Genomic DNA, 15,427 nt, shown 5'->3' with positions numbered 1-15,427 from the left:
AGTAGGGAAACGTCTAAAAAGTACAACGTTGGTTGCAACAATCTGTGTGTGATCTACTTCCTGCAAAGCCGGAGAAGGAATCAGTACCGACAGCGATATGACATGGGTCAGGTCCGGGGCACCGACCTTGTCATCACCGACTATCGGACACTGGTTCGTATAAGCAGGTCCGGTTTGATGATCATCGATCTACGATCCTGTAACCGACCCGGAGCTAGTCTATGGAGGCACGGCGTAATGGCCTTGCCTGTTCCGGGCATCGGAGTCGGGTCGCATTTGAACTTCACCATTGAGGAAGATGCTTAGGAACTAACATTACAAAATCGTGTACTGGTCTTTGAAGATTTGAAATCGTACAAAGTGTTCAGTGTCAACTCAGCCGAGTGAGCAGTCATCTAGCAGAGGTCAAACCAAAAACACTTCTCCTTCACTTCCAAACGTCTGTTAAGCAATGGCCCTCATTGAAAATGCCATGTCGCCCCCTTCGACTTCACATCAACTAGATACGAGCTCGTCCGCCATGAGCAATTCCATCTCACCTGAAGACTACCAAGAGATCGTCGAGCGATACAATGACACACTCGACACCACGATTCTTGGGCACAGCTTGCCTCGTCTTCTCCAAAACACCGCAGAAAGGCATTGCGACAAGATTGCCATGATATGCGGTGACGAGAGAGTAACATTTAAAACACTCACAACACTCGCAACACAGCTTACCCGCGTTCTGGTAACCCGAGGCATCGGGCGTGGTGAGGTCGTTGGAATCGCCTTGGACCGTTCCATCGACCTCGTCGTAGCGCTGCTGGCCGTAATGAAGACGGGCGCAGCGTACATGCCCATCGATCCTGGCTTCCCTACAGACCGCATCAGGCACATGATCGAGGATGCAAGCCCAATACTTGTCATCGCCGGCGCCAGCACACGACTTGCTTCTCAATCCTGGGGATGCGCGACGCTGGATCTCGATGAGACACGCGATGAGATGGCAGACTCGGAGTCTCAAATAAGCAGCGTGGACACGGAACCAAAGGCAGAAGATCTCGCATACGTTATTTACACTTCTGGCTCTACTGGTAAGCCAAAAGGTGTAGAAATAAGCCACGGAGCGTTGTCGAACTTTTTGTGCGCAATGCAACAGGAGCCAAGATGTGTGGAAACAGATCGGTTACTTGCCATCACAACGATATCATTCGACATTGCAGCGTTAGAAGTCTTTCTTCCATTGCTGTGTGGCGCAACGATGATCATGGCCCAGGCGCACGAGATTAAGGATCCAGAGGCCACACTCAGATTGATTCAGCAACACGACATTACCATGATGCAGGCAACACCTGCAACGTGGCAGATGCTGCTGGATGCTGGTTGGAAAGGAGATCCGCGTCTCTCCAGAATCTTGTGTGGCGGCGAAGCGCTGTCTCGTAGGCTCGCCGACCGGCTACTATTGTGTGCAGAGGCAGTGTGGAACATGTATGGCCCGACTGAGGCGACAGTCTGGGCGAGCATCTGGAGAGTATTCCCAGGAAAGGACGTGGTCATTGGAAAGCCCATCACCAACTATCGACTCTACGTACTTGATGAAAGCCTTGACCCAGTACCCTTTGGGTGCGCTGGCGAGCTATACATCGGCGGAGTAAGCTTGGCCAATGGGTACCGCAACATGCCTGAAGTTACCCAATCGCGTTTTGTTCAAAATCCCTTCCACAGTGGTCTTATATACCGTACCGGTGATATAGCCAAGTTCGATGGTCCGGATAGGTTGATCGTATTAGGCCGCGCCGACGGGCAAGTAAAGATACGAGGTCATCGAATTGAGCTGGGCGACATCGAGGCAGCAATAACCGATCATAGTGACATCCTAGACGCTGTCGTGGTTAGCCGGGATGATAGACTGATAGCGTATTGCATAAACGTCGATGGCGATAGCAGTGACGAAACCGAAGAGAAGGCGACACTTGAGAGTCTACTGCGTCCATGGTTAGCGCAGCTTTTACCAGCGTATATGATGCCAGCTTTCTTTGTCGGCCTCAAGTCATTTCCTATGACGCCGAATAATAAGATTGATCGAAAAGCCCTACCAGATCCAAAGATTGCAGTGCAGCCCAAGATCAGCAGGCCGTTAACCGATATGGAGGAGAAGCTCCGGCTGATCTGGTCAAGAGTCCTGGGTCACAACTGCATCGGACCTGACGATAATTTCTTCGAGATAGGCGGCGACTCTGTGCGGGTCGTTCAGATGCAAAAACAGGTGCAAAAGCTGGTTAGCTGGAAATTGTCTCCAGCCCGGCTTTACCAACATTACACTATTAAGACATTAGCAACATACCTAGAAAGGGGGGGAGAAACCACACCGGACCCTAGAGTTTCACAGGGCCATCACCTAAAACCATATGACGAGGATATCGCTATCGTATCGATGGCGTGCAGGCTGCCAGGTCAAGTCTCATCCCCGGAAGAGTACTGGGATCTTCTAGAGCATGGTGCCGATGTCATAACCGACGTGCCAAAAGACCGTTGGGACGCCGATGCCCTCTATGATCCTAACCCAGGCACTCCAGGTAAATCATACTGCCGGAGAGGTGGATTTCTTGCTTCTGTTGATGAATTCGATGCATCGTTCTTCGGCATCTCGCCCAAAGAGGCGCGGGCCATGGATCCTGCGCAACGTATCATGCTCGAGGCGTGTTGGGAAGGCTTTGAGCGGGCCGGTTATACAGATAGGCAGCTGCGAGGTAGCCGTACAGGCGTTTATATGGGGGTTTGCAGCATTCCAGCACACTCGACAGCGCCGTGTTTGCAGGAGCTCGGTGGGTACGATGCAACAGGCTCAGCGGGAGCCACTATGTCTGGTCGCCTTTCATACGCTCTTGGTCTCGAAGGGCCAGCCCTCACGGTAGACACAGCGTGCTCCTCGTCTCTTGTCACAACACATCTGGCATGTAATGCGCTTCGTCAAGGCGAGTGTGATATGGCTGTATCCGGTGGAATCACACTTTTGCTCACTCCTGGGATGCACGTCGAGTTCAGCCAGCTCAAAGGCATGTCTCTTGACGGGCGATGTCGAGCATTTGCAGAAGATACACAGGGGACAGGCTGGGCTGAGGGCTGCACAATGGTGCTGCTGAAGCGGTTAAACGACGCTGTCCGAGATGGCGACAAGATCCACGCGCTTATTCGGGGCACCGCTGTGAATCATGGAGGAAGAAGCGCCCCGGGTTTGACAGTGCCGAGCGGAATAGCGCAACAACGACTTGTGCACGCAGCATTAGCTTCAGCAAATCTGGCACCTAGCGACATCGATTACGTCGAAGCACACGGCACTGGAACTAAATTGGGAGATCCCATTGAGGGAACAGCACTGGCCGAAGTGTTCAGCGGAAGTCGATCAACTGAATCAGAGCCGCTGTGGATCGGTTCAGTAAAGTCGAATATCGGGCATACACAAGCAGCGGCTGGCTTGGCTGGACTGCTTAAAGTTATTCTGGCGATGCAACACAACAAGATTCCGCGAACTCTGCATGCTGACAAACCAACATCAGCGGTGGACTGGCAGGGTGCTAACATGGCGCTTGTACAAGAACCGCAGCCGTGGTTACCACAAGCAGATCGGCCTCGAAGAGCAGGCATTAGTGCATTCGGCATTGGCGGTACTAACGCCCATGTTATCATAGAAGAAACTCCACCTACGAATGAGGTTTTGAACCCCTTGCTGGCTTCACTGCCAGCTGGGTTTCCATTCCTGCTTTCAGGCCACACTGAAGCCGCTCTTCGCCAACAGGCAGAGAAGCTGCGACGATACATCGAGAGTGCAGAAGAAATCCATATAGATCGTTTTGGTGGCGTGGCTTTCTCACTGGCAACGACCAGAAACCATTACCGACGGCGAAGAGTCCTCGTGGCCAAAGACAAGGCAGAGCTCATGTATAAACTGGGTTCGATGATGGGGACAAGTGAACATGCTGCCGATCCATGTATAGCCGTCCTTTTCACCGGTCAGGGAAGCCAAGTTGCGGGCATGGGTAGAGACCTTTACGACATGTACCCCGTGTTCCGCAACGCTATAGACGACATAGCGGCCCATTTTACCGAACTAGAGATGCCACTGAGGGAGGTGATGCACGCCGCTCCAGATAGCGAAGCTGCCACACTGCTGCAGCGCACAGATTTTGCACAGCCGGCCCTCTTTACGTTGGAAGTGGCTCTTTGGCACCTGTGGAAAAGTTGGGGTGTAGCGCCGAATTATATCCTCGGCCATAGTGTAGGAGAGCTATCAGCAGCGCATGTCAGTGGGATCCTGGACCTCTCAGCCGCCTGTCGTCTGGTCGCGGCACGCGGCCGATTGATGCAGGCTGTCCCAATCCGTGGTAGCATGGTTGCATTAGAAGCCAGTGCAGAAGAGGTGTCAAGAGTGATGGATACCATTGGGGTTGTCTACAAGGTCGATATTGCAGGACACAACACGCCATCGCAAACTGTGGTGTCTGGCGATTGTGACGCTGTTGACAAGTTGGTCGCACACTTTACTGATCTGGGGCGCAAGAAGAATGTACTCGATGTGTCGCATGCCTTCCACTCGCATCATATGGACTGCATGCTTGCAGCATTCCAAGCCGTGGCTGAGAGTGTACAATTCGATCCACCCAAGCTACGGATAGTGAGTAGCCTGACAGGCAAGCTCGTTGAGGCGGATGAACTTCAACAAGCTGACTACTGGGTCTCACAAGCACGCCGCGCAGTTCGTTTTGCGGATGGCATCCAGACACTTCAACAGCAGGGGGTCAACATATTCCTGGAGCTGGGGCCGCAAGCTGTTTTGACCGGACTGGGAGCGGCGTGCCTTGCAGCAAATCAATCAGTTGCCTGGCTGCCATCACTAACCACCCGGAAGCCCGGCGCGTGGACGATGCAGAGCAGTCTTGCTGAGATGCACGAACGCATGGTGCCTATAAGCTGGCATGATTACTTTGAGTCTCTAGGCTACTGTGAGCGGGTGGAGCTGCCGACATATGCATTCCAGCGAGAACGCTTTCCTTGTGCTCGCAGAAATTTCAATGTTGATACTATACAGAAACACGGCCAGGATCAGCACCAGGCCCTCAGTGCTGTGGATCGATTTGCGTTTGAGGTATCGTGGCAGCAGGCTGACGTTTCGAACTTGACCAAGGGAGGCTCATGGGGCTTGCTGTATGCGATTCCTGATAGGGATCAAGGGTGGGTCAGACGAGTTGAAGTGGGCCTTGTGTCTGCTGGTCTGAACGTGCAACGCATTGAGCGGCTGCAAGATGGCCGAGAGCTTGACGGAGTGTTGTGCCTGTGGAATGCGGAAACGGACTCTGAACATGTCGCAGACGAGGCACGAGAGCTGACTGTCAAAGGTTTGGCACAGTTGCAGAGCGCCGTAAGCACACAGTTCATGCCGCAGCTGCTGTGGGTGACGCGCCAAGCGGTCGGTGCTAGCGTGAATGCACGTGACGACGACCATTATTCTGGGACTGGATTGGCTGCCGGGCCGTTATGGGGCCTGATGCGTACGGCCCGTAGCGAGCATCCCGATCTGCATCTGCGCCTCATTGACGTCGACTACCACTACGACGACAATAATGCCAACGACAACATCGATGTCGATGCCCTTGCGGCGGCGTTGGCGCTTAGAACGGAGCCTGAATGCGCAGTCCGCCACGAACACGTCTTAGTACCCCGGTTACAACCCATCTCTATGCCACGGGAACTGCTACCCCCTACCCAGCAGCAACAACCTATGGTCCGTCCAGATGGCGCCGTTATCATCACAGGTGGGCTAGGCGATCTTGGTGCAAGAGTTGCGCGATGGCTGGCGAGCACATATGGCGTACGCACTCTGGTCTTGACCTCGCGCCGTGGAATGGCAGCGCCGGGTGCGCAGGCGCTCGTGAATGATCTTGCTGCGCTAGGCACCGAAGCTACCGTCGTTGCTTGTGACATGGCAGATCGCCAGAGCGTCCAGCAACTCATGGCCATGTTTGACGACAACAAGACGCCTCTACGCGGTGTGGTACACGCCGCCGGCGCACAAGATAATGGTGTCCTCCGTTCCTTGACGCCGCAGCGATGTGCTGCCGTCTTTGCCCCCAAAGTAGACGGCGCTTGGCATCTACACCAACTGACCCAGCATCTCAGCCTTGATTTCTTTGTCATGTTTTCATCCATCTCCGGAGTCCTGAGCATGTCTGGGCTCGCCAACTACGCTGCAGCAAATACCTTCCTGGATGCCCTGGCATATTTGCGTCGTGCCCAAGGTCTGCCCGCCACATCTGTGGCTTATGGCCCCTGGGAGGGTGATGGTATGGCAGCCAACATCATTGGTCCCACCCGGGCACGTCTTGCTCAATCTGGCCTTGACATGCTTGCCCCGGAAGACGGTTTGGCGCTACTTGAACATGCTGTACGTAGTCGTCGTACCCTCACCGTCGCCGCTGCCTTGGACCAACCTCGTTTGAAGAACTATCACCGGGAACGAGGCGACAATCCTCCGTTTCTGCATTCACTTCTCAGCGGGGGCGACGCGGTTGAGCAACAACTGCATCCAGGCTACCATCTGCGTAAAGAGCTACTTCATGCAGGCCTTGGGCAGCGACCTCATCTCATGTTAACCATGCTTCAAGATACTGTAGCCAGAGCATTAGGCTTCACAAAACCGAGTGATGTTCATGTCGATAAACCTCTACACGACATCGGCATCGACTCGCTGACTGCGGTCTTGATACGCAATCAACTAGCTAACCTGACAGGCATGCCATTAACAGCCAACATTACATTCCAGCACCCAAACCTCAAAGCCCTTGGCCAGACCTTACTTTCAGAGCTGAATTTGGATGACAGCGAATCTGGTTCCTCGCTTGGGAGTAGCACGGCCACTACCACGCTCATGTCCGACATGGTCCCGTTGCTTGACCTCGAAGCCATCAAGAGGGGCTGTGTCGATCCCAGCTTCACCTTTAAGAATGCAGTCGAAGCCCCCGCGTCTCCTTCATCAGTCTTCGTCACGGGTGCCACAGGTTTTGTTGGTGCTCACATCACTCATGATCTGTTGGAGCTTGGTATCACTGTCTACTGTTTAGTACGCGCTGAGACCGATGATGAAGCTATGGAACGTTTGACGGCAACCCTAGCCAGCTACAGCCTTTGGAGCCCGGAATACACACCACTGCTCCATCCTATTGTTGGAGACATGTCCCAACCTCTTCTCGGCTTGCCGGAACACAGCTTTGATTTCCTTGCAGATCATGTCGATGCCATCTGTCACTCAGGCGCACTTGTAGACTGGATGCGCCCACTCCAAGACTACATCGGTCCCAATATGGTGAGCGCGCACGAAGTGCTGCGCCTGGCCTCGCAGGGCAAGGCTAAAGCAGTCCATCTTATTTCCACGATGTCTACAATACCTAAGTACATGGGCTACGACGTGAAAGAAGGGGATCAAGAATATGGATATGCCACGTCAAAATACGCGGCCGAGCGCATGATGGCTGCAGCGCATTGGCGTGGTGTCAAAGCATCCGTCTACCGCTTGCCTTTTGTCACCGCATCATCTACCACTGGTCGCTTCCGCCTCGACCGCGGTGATTTTTTACACCATTTCATCGCCGGCTGCGTGGAAATGGGACTCTTCCCATCCATTGACGCCAACCTTGCGGCCGTGCTACCTGTTGACTACCTGTCCAAAACCATCGTTACCATGATGACCAAGGACCTGCACCTCATCGGCCAAAACTACGACTTTGCCAATGCGCATGCACCCACTTTCAGCCACTTCTTCCAGCTCTTGAGTGACGCAAGTACTGGCCAGGAAATTGTGCCTTTTCCGGCATGGAGGGAAAGAGCCCTCGAATACGCATTGACCCACAGGTCGAGTCTGATTGCTCGCATCGCAGCGTTGATCGATGGTGTTGTTGACGACAAGGGTGCGACTGCTATGGTTACTGGACCGCCTTTGAAGGATAATGTTTTGGGCTCTACCCACTTCCCTGCACCATTTTTGGATGTTGATTTTGCAGAAAAGTATGTTCGATGTATCAGTACTTGTGCCGGTTAGGATTTGGTACTTGAAAATATATAGATTAATCTTAACTATGGAATCTAACTGAAGATGTACCTCGAGGAGCAGATCCGATGCTCAAGTAAGTCTTAGCGAAATGATAAACTGGGCTACAATATTAGTGCCGGTTTTTGTGGATCTATCTTATATTGGATTGGTTGTAGCACGGAGATAGCAAGCCCATGAGTAAGTAAAGATCGGAATGGCTCAGGACTAGCAGGCCCTGACCAGGCTTTCCTGTGGCCTGCAAGAAGCGATGAGCGATATGTTTTCCCAGTAAACTCAGTGATGGAGTTTTTGCAGAATGCATTGGTAAATATCTTATGTTGATATTTCGACATTGAACACTGATACCTGAACACTGATACCAGAGCACCGACAGCGAGCGAATAATGATATTTGTGCCAAAGTCAACTAGTGCACTAATCTTGTCAGGCCTATTAAGCTAACTCCATTTTCCCTCCACGATGTCGTTCATGTGCAAGGCTGGAAACTCCTGAATATGCAGCCTCGCTTCACTGCACCAATCAAAGATTGAGATTGGCGCCACAACTGTCACATAACGCCACATCTAGGATATAACTAGTTTATCTGCTAATCGAGACTCATAATTATTGGGGGCCTCACACTTAGAGTTCAGGTGGCCTGAAAATTTGGTGGAAGTTTGTCTTCCGATGGGCCGTGATATGCTGCGCGAAGCGGATTGTTTAATAGAACTGCTCCCTAGTCTCACCCCAGCAACCTATAGCTCTAACTTTCATTCTGACGCAAACCATCTTACTCACAATGTCATATTATGGGTTTTGTGCCATCTCAATCGCTGTATTAGCAAATACACACTTGCGAAGCGTTCGTGCTGACTGCTACTCCAGAGATGGTACGTTAAACGCAAACCAAATAGGTTTCAAGGAAACAACTCAAACTAAATAATACGCAGGCGTTTTGGCAAGGGATTCCGCAGTATACGCCGGCCCAGAACTCCTGTCCTGCGGTAAAGGTACAAACAACTGCTGTCTTTCTGGTGAAAAATGTGGTACCAACCTGCTTTGTTATGGCCCTGTGAACGGTGGTGACAGGCGTGGCTACAGCCGTGAATACTGCTCTGACCCGAACTGGACTAACTGCTCCCAAATTTCCCCAGGTAATGGTGTCCACTACCCACCACTTCGCAATGCATGCACTAAATCAGACCTCTAGATACTAGAGCCCACGGCCTGGCCATCACCTCCTGCGGGAAAAATATTTACTGCCACAGTCCGTTGGATACTTGTTGCACAACCGGCCCAACATACTTCATCGATCCTATGACAGGGGAGCTCAAGAATACCAGTGAGGCCGACTCAGATGCTTCGCCGACCTTTTGGTCAATCGATAGTGCGATTCTACTTGCTACATCTTCTGCAATGGATCTACAGCCCACAAACTCTATTCCCACTACTTCATCCCCTGCCATTTCTGCTGGGACTAGTACAACACTTCCGAGCTCTGAATTAACACCACCTCCATCCACTTCCCTGTCTCCCGGCGCAAGTGCGGGGATCGGCGTAGGATGTGGAGTCGCAGTCATTGCATCAGGCATCCTTGCGTGGCTGCTTATCCGTCGCCGCAAGTCCAAGGCGCAGGAAATGTTGGATTATAGCACTAATGTGCTGCCAGAGCACCAGACGAGTCTAGTGGCAGATGATAAGTTTCCCCAGATGAGTTATGTGCAGCCACATGGCGAGCATTATGCAAGGCATGAATTGGATGAGGGGCGACCGAGGGCAGAATTGCACACGACCGTTATGAGTAATGCTGCTCGTTCGCACTAAAGGGGTTTTTTTTTTACTTTTTTATTATACATAGTAGATCTGATCTTTGTTAGGTAGCAGTATTAGCTTCGCTAATCCAAATACATCATGCGATCTTGATGGTGGGATTAAATGCCGCAATCATATCGAATGCTCTACGCACGATTAATACATTCTGTTCGTTGTATAAGATTGTCGCCTCATAAGGCATTTTTTCTAGAAATCTTGCTGCTAGGTAGGCTAGGTAGGCTAGGTGTGATAATTGAGAGAGTGACAAATAAACACAAAGGGAAACAATCTTAATCCTGGCTTTGTGCAACAACGTGACCAGAAAAACAATCAGTCAAAAGAAAAACCCTCTGTAAGTTTATTCCATATCATCAATGAATATAGATTCTGATTGGACATGATGAGCAGCAGGTCTCTCTTAAGTGATACCTCTCTGAGTGTGGTAATTGATCAGGCTTTGTTGATGGCGGAGATTGACGGGCAGCTTCCCATCGGAACATCCCGATCATTCCGATCGCTTCCGACAACCCACTCTAATCCAGATGCGGTATAGCATGGCACTTTGTTACTGTTGTCCCCGCATCAAAACTAAACATATTGAGAGTTCAAGCAACTACTTCTCTCATCAATATATTCTTCACAGATACGCAATGAACGAATCCGTCAAAGAACTTCATAATGATCTTGCCAGAAAATACCGACAGCATGGCAAGCGGGTCGAGGAAATGTGGCGTTCGCTCAGTCAGGAACAACGCAAAAAGATCATGGAGGCTGGTTCTCATGATGGTGCTGTTCTGAAGCATGCTGAAGACACAAGCCTAGAGAATGTCTACAAGTTCATCCCTGAATGGAATCTACGCGACATCACGTCGCCGTCATCAAACTTCTTTCTCGACATGCTTAAGCACCGAGCAACTTCACCGCTGCAAGCACAATACACGACTGGCTTCAATGGGCGACCAGGAGACCATGCACACATACTTGATATGATGCAGAAAAAGAACCTCAGCCTCAACGACGTCTCCCAATATAAGGATTGTTATACACTTTTCTTGACGGAAGATGGGTATGGCGAATCAGTCAAGATCCTTGCCGAGAAGCAAGAAGTTCTTGCGAACATGAAACCAGCTATGCAAGCCGGGGTTATTGTACCTCAAGCCACCGGAGAGCTCATTCTTATGCGACAAATAAACCTGCTCCAACTTCTTAACATCGCAATCGAAGACATCCTCGGTACTGCATCTACCACGCGAGCCCAGGCGAAGCACCCGAAGAAGTCAAATGAGGATACGACTGCAGCCCTAGCAAATTTGTCAATACACTCGCCTCCGAAAAAAGTAGAGCTAGTAGATCTTGTAGACATGGCGAAAGACCGGCTTTCTTCTTACGAGGATCTAGTTGCTCTTATTTCGACCGAGCCTACGGTTTTAACTCATGAAGTCAACTTTTCTTTCTTCAGTCGGCCGGAGCTGGTCGCCGATGAGAAAGGACGTAAATTGCCTGTGCATACTGACAAATACATTAGCGGGGCTGTGCTCGAGGCGGTCCATAGCGCAGTGAAGGTTGCTGCTACGTGGTATCACATTGGCCGTCTCTTGGATCTGCTGAAGGAGTCAACAGACAAGCAGTTCAAGGCTGTAGTCCTCAAAGAGCTCTCAAACACCTCCCACCTGGAATATTTGCGCGCTCAGACTAGTTTCAAACGCAGCGTAGCTGTCGGCATGGGTGGCAGTAGATGGTTCAAGCGCACGTCGGCAAATGACATCGCGCGCCTCTCATTGAAACGAAATCCGGAGTCTTTGACAGTGGAGAACCCCCAACTACATTACATGCTTCGGCTTTGTCAGGATGAGACGAACTGGCCGAACGCTGCACAATGGCTTCAAAAGCTAGCGGACCTCCACCGAGCCCATCCGCTGGAGCAAGACAACCTTTCAGAGCGAGAGTACGACTCGCTAGGCGACCTTGCAATCATAGTCACCTTTATCCAGTCTCTCTCCTTAGTCGCACAATTGCCTACGCCTAATCACAAGAAGAAACAGCCATTTGTATCTGGCTACTCAGCTTTGGACAAAGAGTTTAGAGAGATGAAGGATGGTCTGGACCTCAGTGACTTCGCCATTCCAATCGATAACTTGCTCGAGCCAGGCATGGCTGAACGGGCTCTTGCAAGACTCGATGAGTACATCGTAGAGAAGACTGGCACGAAGCTTGGTTTTCTTTACGAAGATTTAGTCGAAAGCTGTGTATCCAACATCCATGAACAGCACGAAGTACAGAAGGCCAAGTCTAAAGTTCCGACTCAACAAACGATGCTAGCAGCTCCCGAGAGCTCACAATCGCCTATTCGGCAGCGCAAGCAGAAAGAAAAGACTCGACCGAGTCAAGTTTCGATATACGAGATCACGCCACAAAGCACCAAAGACGACCTGCCCGTTCAATCAAAAGAAACATACAAGGTCAAACCATCCACTGCCGATGTCTTTTCATCGTTATTCTCGAGATCATCTACAGCTCGTAGCCCAATTCGATGGGAAGCCTTCGTAGCTGCCATGAATAACTTGGGCTTCTCATATGAACCCAGGCTCGGCTCTATATACACGTTCGTTCCTTCGGATAAGATAGTGGTGCGCAGGGGTATAACATTGCATCGGCCGCACCAGGGAATCATTGAGGGACGGCTTCTTTTGGTCTTCTCTCGAAGACTCAAACGAGTGTATGGCTGGAACAGCTCAACTTTTGAGGCAGTTTAGGATTTTATAGTGTAGAGCAGACAATGAAGTATAGTTTCCCCGGAGAGGTAGCTCGAAGCAGAAGCAAATAACGACGCCAGGGACCGGAAACGTCACGTAGAACAGGAGGTTTCTGGTCGCTCCTTTGGGAGGGAATAACGAGTAATCGGTGCTTACAAGGGCGTATGTACCGAAAGGAAGTTTGCGGGAGTTTCGCCAGATCCAGGAGGCGGAAGAGAATACCGTCTTGCGTACGACTCACGTGTCACCTGCAGAGCCGCGGAGCCAACATATACGCACCACAAGTGTCTAAGACTAACAATTTCTCGAAATGTAAGCTCCTAGAACAAGCTCAGGATTATAAGCCTACTAACAGCTTGTGGGAATGGCGTAAATCTGAACGATTGCATTTTCGCGCACAATCTAGCTAACAGAAAGTGCCGGCCGGAGTTCCGGACCTCATCCCTCCTCCCACTGTCAAACGTACCTTGTCCCTTTCCCCACAAATTCTGAATTTCGTGCGGATACTTGCCTCCCAGCCAATCTCTCTAAGCCCTCAAACAAATAATCGCCAGTAGCCGGCGCCACAACGATCCATGCACTCCGCAATTTGATCGAAACCCGGTGGAGACTGCATTGGTATTATTGATGCGAATCGATCGGTCTCGGTGTCAGTGGTAGTGGATCGACGGCCCGGCAGTTTAGCCAAGCGTGAAACCTTGATGCTTTGTCGCACCTTCAAGTCAAGACTACTGAGTCAGTCATGAAGGACGGGAATTTATCGATGATGTCAATTGACTTGGTATCTTCGTCGAATATCCTTATCGTACGATCAATCCCAAGTACCTACACACACCCTTTTGTAGAAAACAAGACGCTTGCATCGTTCCTCATTATTCGACTTCACCAGTAGTGGGACTTTGCGCGCGTGATTACCACTAAAGTATAACCCCGGATTTTAGCCAAGTTCCTCAAGCTTTTCCCAATAAGGCGCCACTAGTGGCAGTTCCAACGTATCAGCCGCGTCATCTTGGGTCTTACCCCTGTCCATATTTTTGAAGATTTCTACTAGATTGCGACTAATGCACGTTTGAAGTTAATATAATCAATTTACCGATTCCAAGCTTCTCGAAGCCTGACCAAGCTTTCCCAAGCGATGTCTTCGCAGGCCCGCCTTTTCATATCTCTGCATAACATGTCACCCAGTCGTGGCCTCCACCACGGCCAGGGCCAATGAAACAAGACAGAATTTTGGCCCGGTAGTGCCTGACAATCTTTTGATATCCACATTCGACCTGCCAATTGCCAAATGGGGCTAGAAGTCAATCTACTGGCGTTTTGCTTAGACGGATCAGACGATTAGTGCACTTAGCAACGTGATGCCATGTTTCGCGGGATTAGTAGCGACACATGACAGAAACAACCTCATAGTTATATGTGCGTATAAAAAGCTTGCAACTCTCCTGAACCATCAAGGCATCTCCACCGCTTCCACTCGTTTCATACTCCTCCCATTCGACCGGACATTCCCAACCACACAATCATGAAGGCTACATTGATCACCGCCCTCGCCGGGACAGCCCTCGTGGCTGCTGCACCTGCTAATGTTACACCGCGAGCTTCGAAGGTCAAGTACGCAGGTGTAAACATGGCCGGATTTGATTTCGGCTGCACCATCGACGGCAGCTGTGCTTTAACAGGAACCAACAAGCCGTACAACTTCATTAGCGGCGGTACAGGAATTGCTCAGATGAACCACTTTGTCAAGGACGACACTCTCAACGCTTTCCGCTTGCCTGTTGGATGGCAGTTCTTGCTGAACAACCAGCTTGGTGGTAAACTGGACTCAAACAACGTCGGCCAATATGATACTCTTGTGCAGGGTTGTTTGAACTCTGGTGCCCAACTGTGTATCCTTGACCTCCACAACTACGCAAGATGGAACGGCAAAATCATCGGCCAGGGCGGCCCAGCCGACGCGCAGTTGGCAGACGTGTGGACGCAACTTGCCAAGAAGTACGGCAGTCACTCCCAGATTGCTTTTGGTGTCATGAACGAGCCCCATGTAAGTCGCCGAATGTATCTCGCAACATCCGTCAAGCTAATGATTGTTTCGTAGGATATCCCCGACATTGAGCGCTGGGCCACCACCGTTCAGGCCGCCGTGACCGCAATCCGTCAAGCAGGCGCCAAGAACAACCTTATTCTTCTCCCAGGCCAGGGTTTCACTAGCGCAGAGACATTCGTCTCTTCCGGTTCCGCCGCCGCGCTCAACAAAGTCAAGAACCCCGATGGCTCAAAGACCAACCTCATCATGGACGTCCACAAGTACCTCGACAGCGACAACTCCGGCACCCACACCGAATGCGTCAAGGACAGCGTCGACACTGCCTTCAAGCCTCTCGCTACCTGGCTGAGGCAAAACAAGCGCCAGGCCTTCCTGTCCGAGACTGGCGGTGGCAACACGGCTTCCTGCCAGAAGTTCCTGTGCTCAGAGCTTAAGTATTTGAAGTAAGCCTTCCCTATCAAGATCAAGCCCGATTTCTTTGCTAACCTTTTTGTAGCTCCAACTCCGACGTTTACCTTGGCTATACCGCCTGGGCGGCTGGTGGCTTCGATGGCTCATACGAACTCACTGAGACACCCACCCAGAGCGGCGGTCAGTGGAAGGATACTTCCATTGTGTCGTCTTGTGTTGTGGGTGCTTGGAAAGGCCAGTAGACGGCTTGATTGCCAACATCAAGGATACTAGCTAGATTACGGGCTAGAAATCTCTTCTTTGTATATAAATTTTATTCTTGCTAGTGCAGGATGTGAACCAC

General features: G+C 51.1%; 4 protein-coding genes across 4 annotated transcripts; all 4 read left to right on the top strand.

Annotated features, from left to right (window-relative positions):
- Positions 1–242: 242 nt before the first annotated feature.
- PKS15 (polyketide synthase PKS15) lies at positions 243–8,141 on the top strand. Its single transcript, XM_007706231.1, has one exon. The coding sequence runs from the start codon at positions 452–454 to the stop codon at positions 8,069–8,071; it is 7,620 nt and encodes a 2,539-aa protein (XP_007704421.1). The 5' UTR covers positions 243–451; the 3' UTR covers positions 8,072–8,141.
- Positions 8,142–8,816: 675 nt separating this feature from the next.
- On the top strand, positions 8,817–10,157 carry COCSADRAFT_250281 (uncharacterized protein). Its single transcript, XM_007706230.1, has 3 exons — positions 8,817–8,951; positions 9,012–9,104; positions 9,272–10,157. Exons 1-3 carry the CDS (start codon positions 8,861–8,863, stop codon positions 9,883–9,885), a joined length of 798 nt encoding a protein of 265 aa, XP_007704420.1. The 5' UTR covers positions 8,817–8,860; the 3' UTR covers positions 9,886–10,157.
- Positions 10,158–10,490: 333 nt separating this feature from the next.
- COCSADRAFT_40666 (uncharacterized protein) lies at positions 10,491–12,760 on the top strand. The gene has a single exon (XM_007705955.1). The coding sequence runs from the start codon at positions 10,524–10,526 to the stop codon at positions 12,624–12,626; it is 2,103 nt and encodes a 700-aa protein (XP_007704145.1). The 5' UTR covers positions 10,491–10,523; the 3' UTR covers positions 12,627–12,760.
- A 1,432-nt stretch (positions 12,761–14,192) lies between these two features.
- COCSADRAFT_126645 (glycoside hydrolase family 5 protein) lies at positions 14,193–15,365 on the top strand. Its single transcript, XM_007706229.1, has 3 exons — positions 14,193–14,670; positions 14,725–15,116; positions 15,170–15,365. Exons 1-3 carry the CDS (start codon positions 14,254–14,256, stop codon positions 15,324–15,326), a joined length of 966 nt encoding a protein of 321 aa, XP_007704419.1. The 5' UTR covers positions 14,193–14,253; the 3' UTR covers positions 15,327–15,365.
- The last annotated feature ends 62 nt before the right edge of the window (positions 15,366–15,427 follow it).

This window comes from Bipolaris sorokiniana (genome assembly GCF_000338995.1).
Source record: "Bipolaris sorokiniana ND90Pr unplaced genomic scaffold COCSAscaffold_15, whole genome shotgun sequence".
Taxonomy (NCBI): domain Eukaryota; kingdom Fungi; phylum Ascomycota; class Dothideomycetes; order Pleosporales; family Pleosporaceae; genus Bipolaris; species Bipolaris sorokiniana.
The sequence above is the reverse complement of the archived record's forward strand: the minus strand, read 5'-3'. Positions and strand labels throughout refer to the sequence as shown.

Bases quoted from the DNA above. Each gene is read 5' to 3' on its own strand.
- COCSADRAFT_40666 (XM_007705955.1), top strand. From the start codon at position 10,524: ATGAACGAATCCGTCAAAGAACTTCATAATGATCTTGCCAGAAAATAC.
- COCSADRAFT_250281 (XM_007706230.1), top strand. From the start codon at position 8,861: ATGTCATATTATGGGTTTTGTGCCATCTCAATCGCTGTATTAGCAAAT. The intron at 8,952-9,011 runs GTACGTTAAACG...AATAATACGCAG, and splicing joins TGACTGCTACTCCAGAGATG to GCGTTTTGGCAAGGGATTCC. The intron at 9,105-9,271 runs GTGGTACCAACC...TCAGACCTCTAG, and splicing joins CTGTCTTTCTGGTGAAAAAT to ATACTAGAGCCCACGGCCTG.
- PKS15 (XM_007706231.1), top strand. From the start codon at position 452: ATGGCCCTCATTGAAAATGCCATGTCGCCCCCTTCGACTTCACATCAA.
- COCSADRAFT_126645 (XM_007706229.1), top strand. From the start codon at position 14,254: ATGGCCGGATTTGATTTCGGCTGCACCATCGACGGCAGCTGTGCTTTA. The intron at 14,671-14,724 runs GTAAGTCGCCGA...ATTGTTTCGTAG, and splicing joins GTGTCATGAACGAGCCCCAT to GATATCCCCGACATTGAGCG. The intron at 15,117-15,169 runs GTAAGCCTTCCC...ACCTTTTTGTAG, and splicing joins TCAGAGCTTAAGTATTTGAA to CTCCAACTCCGACGTTTACC.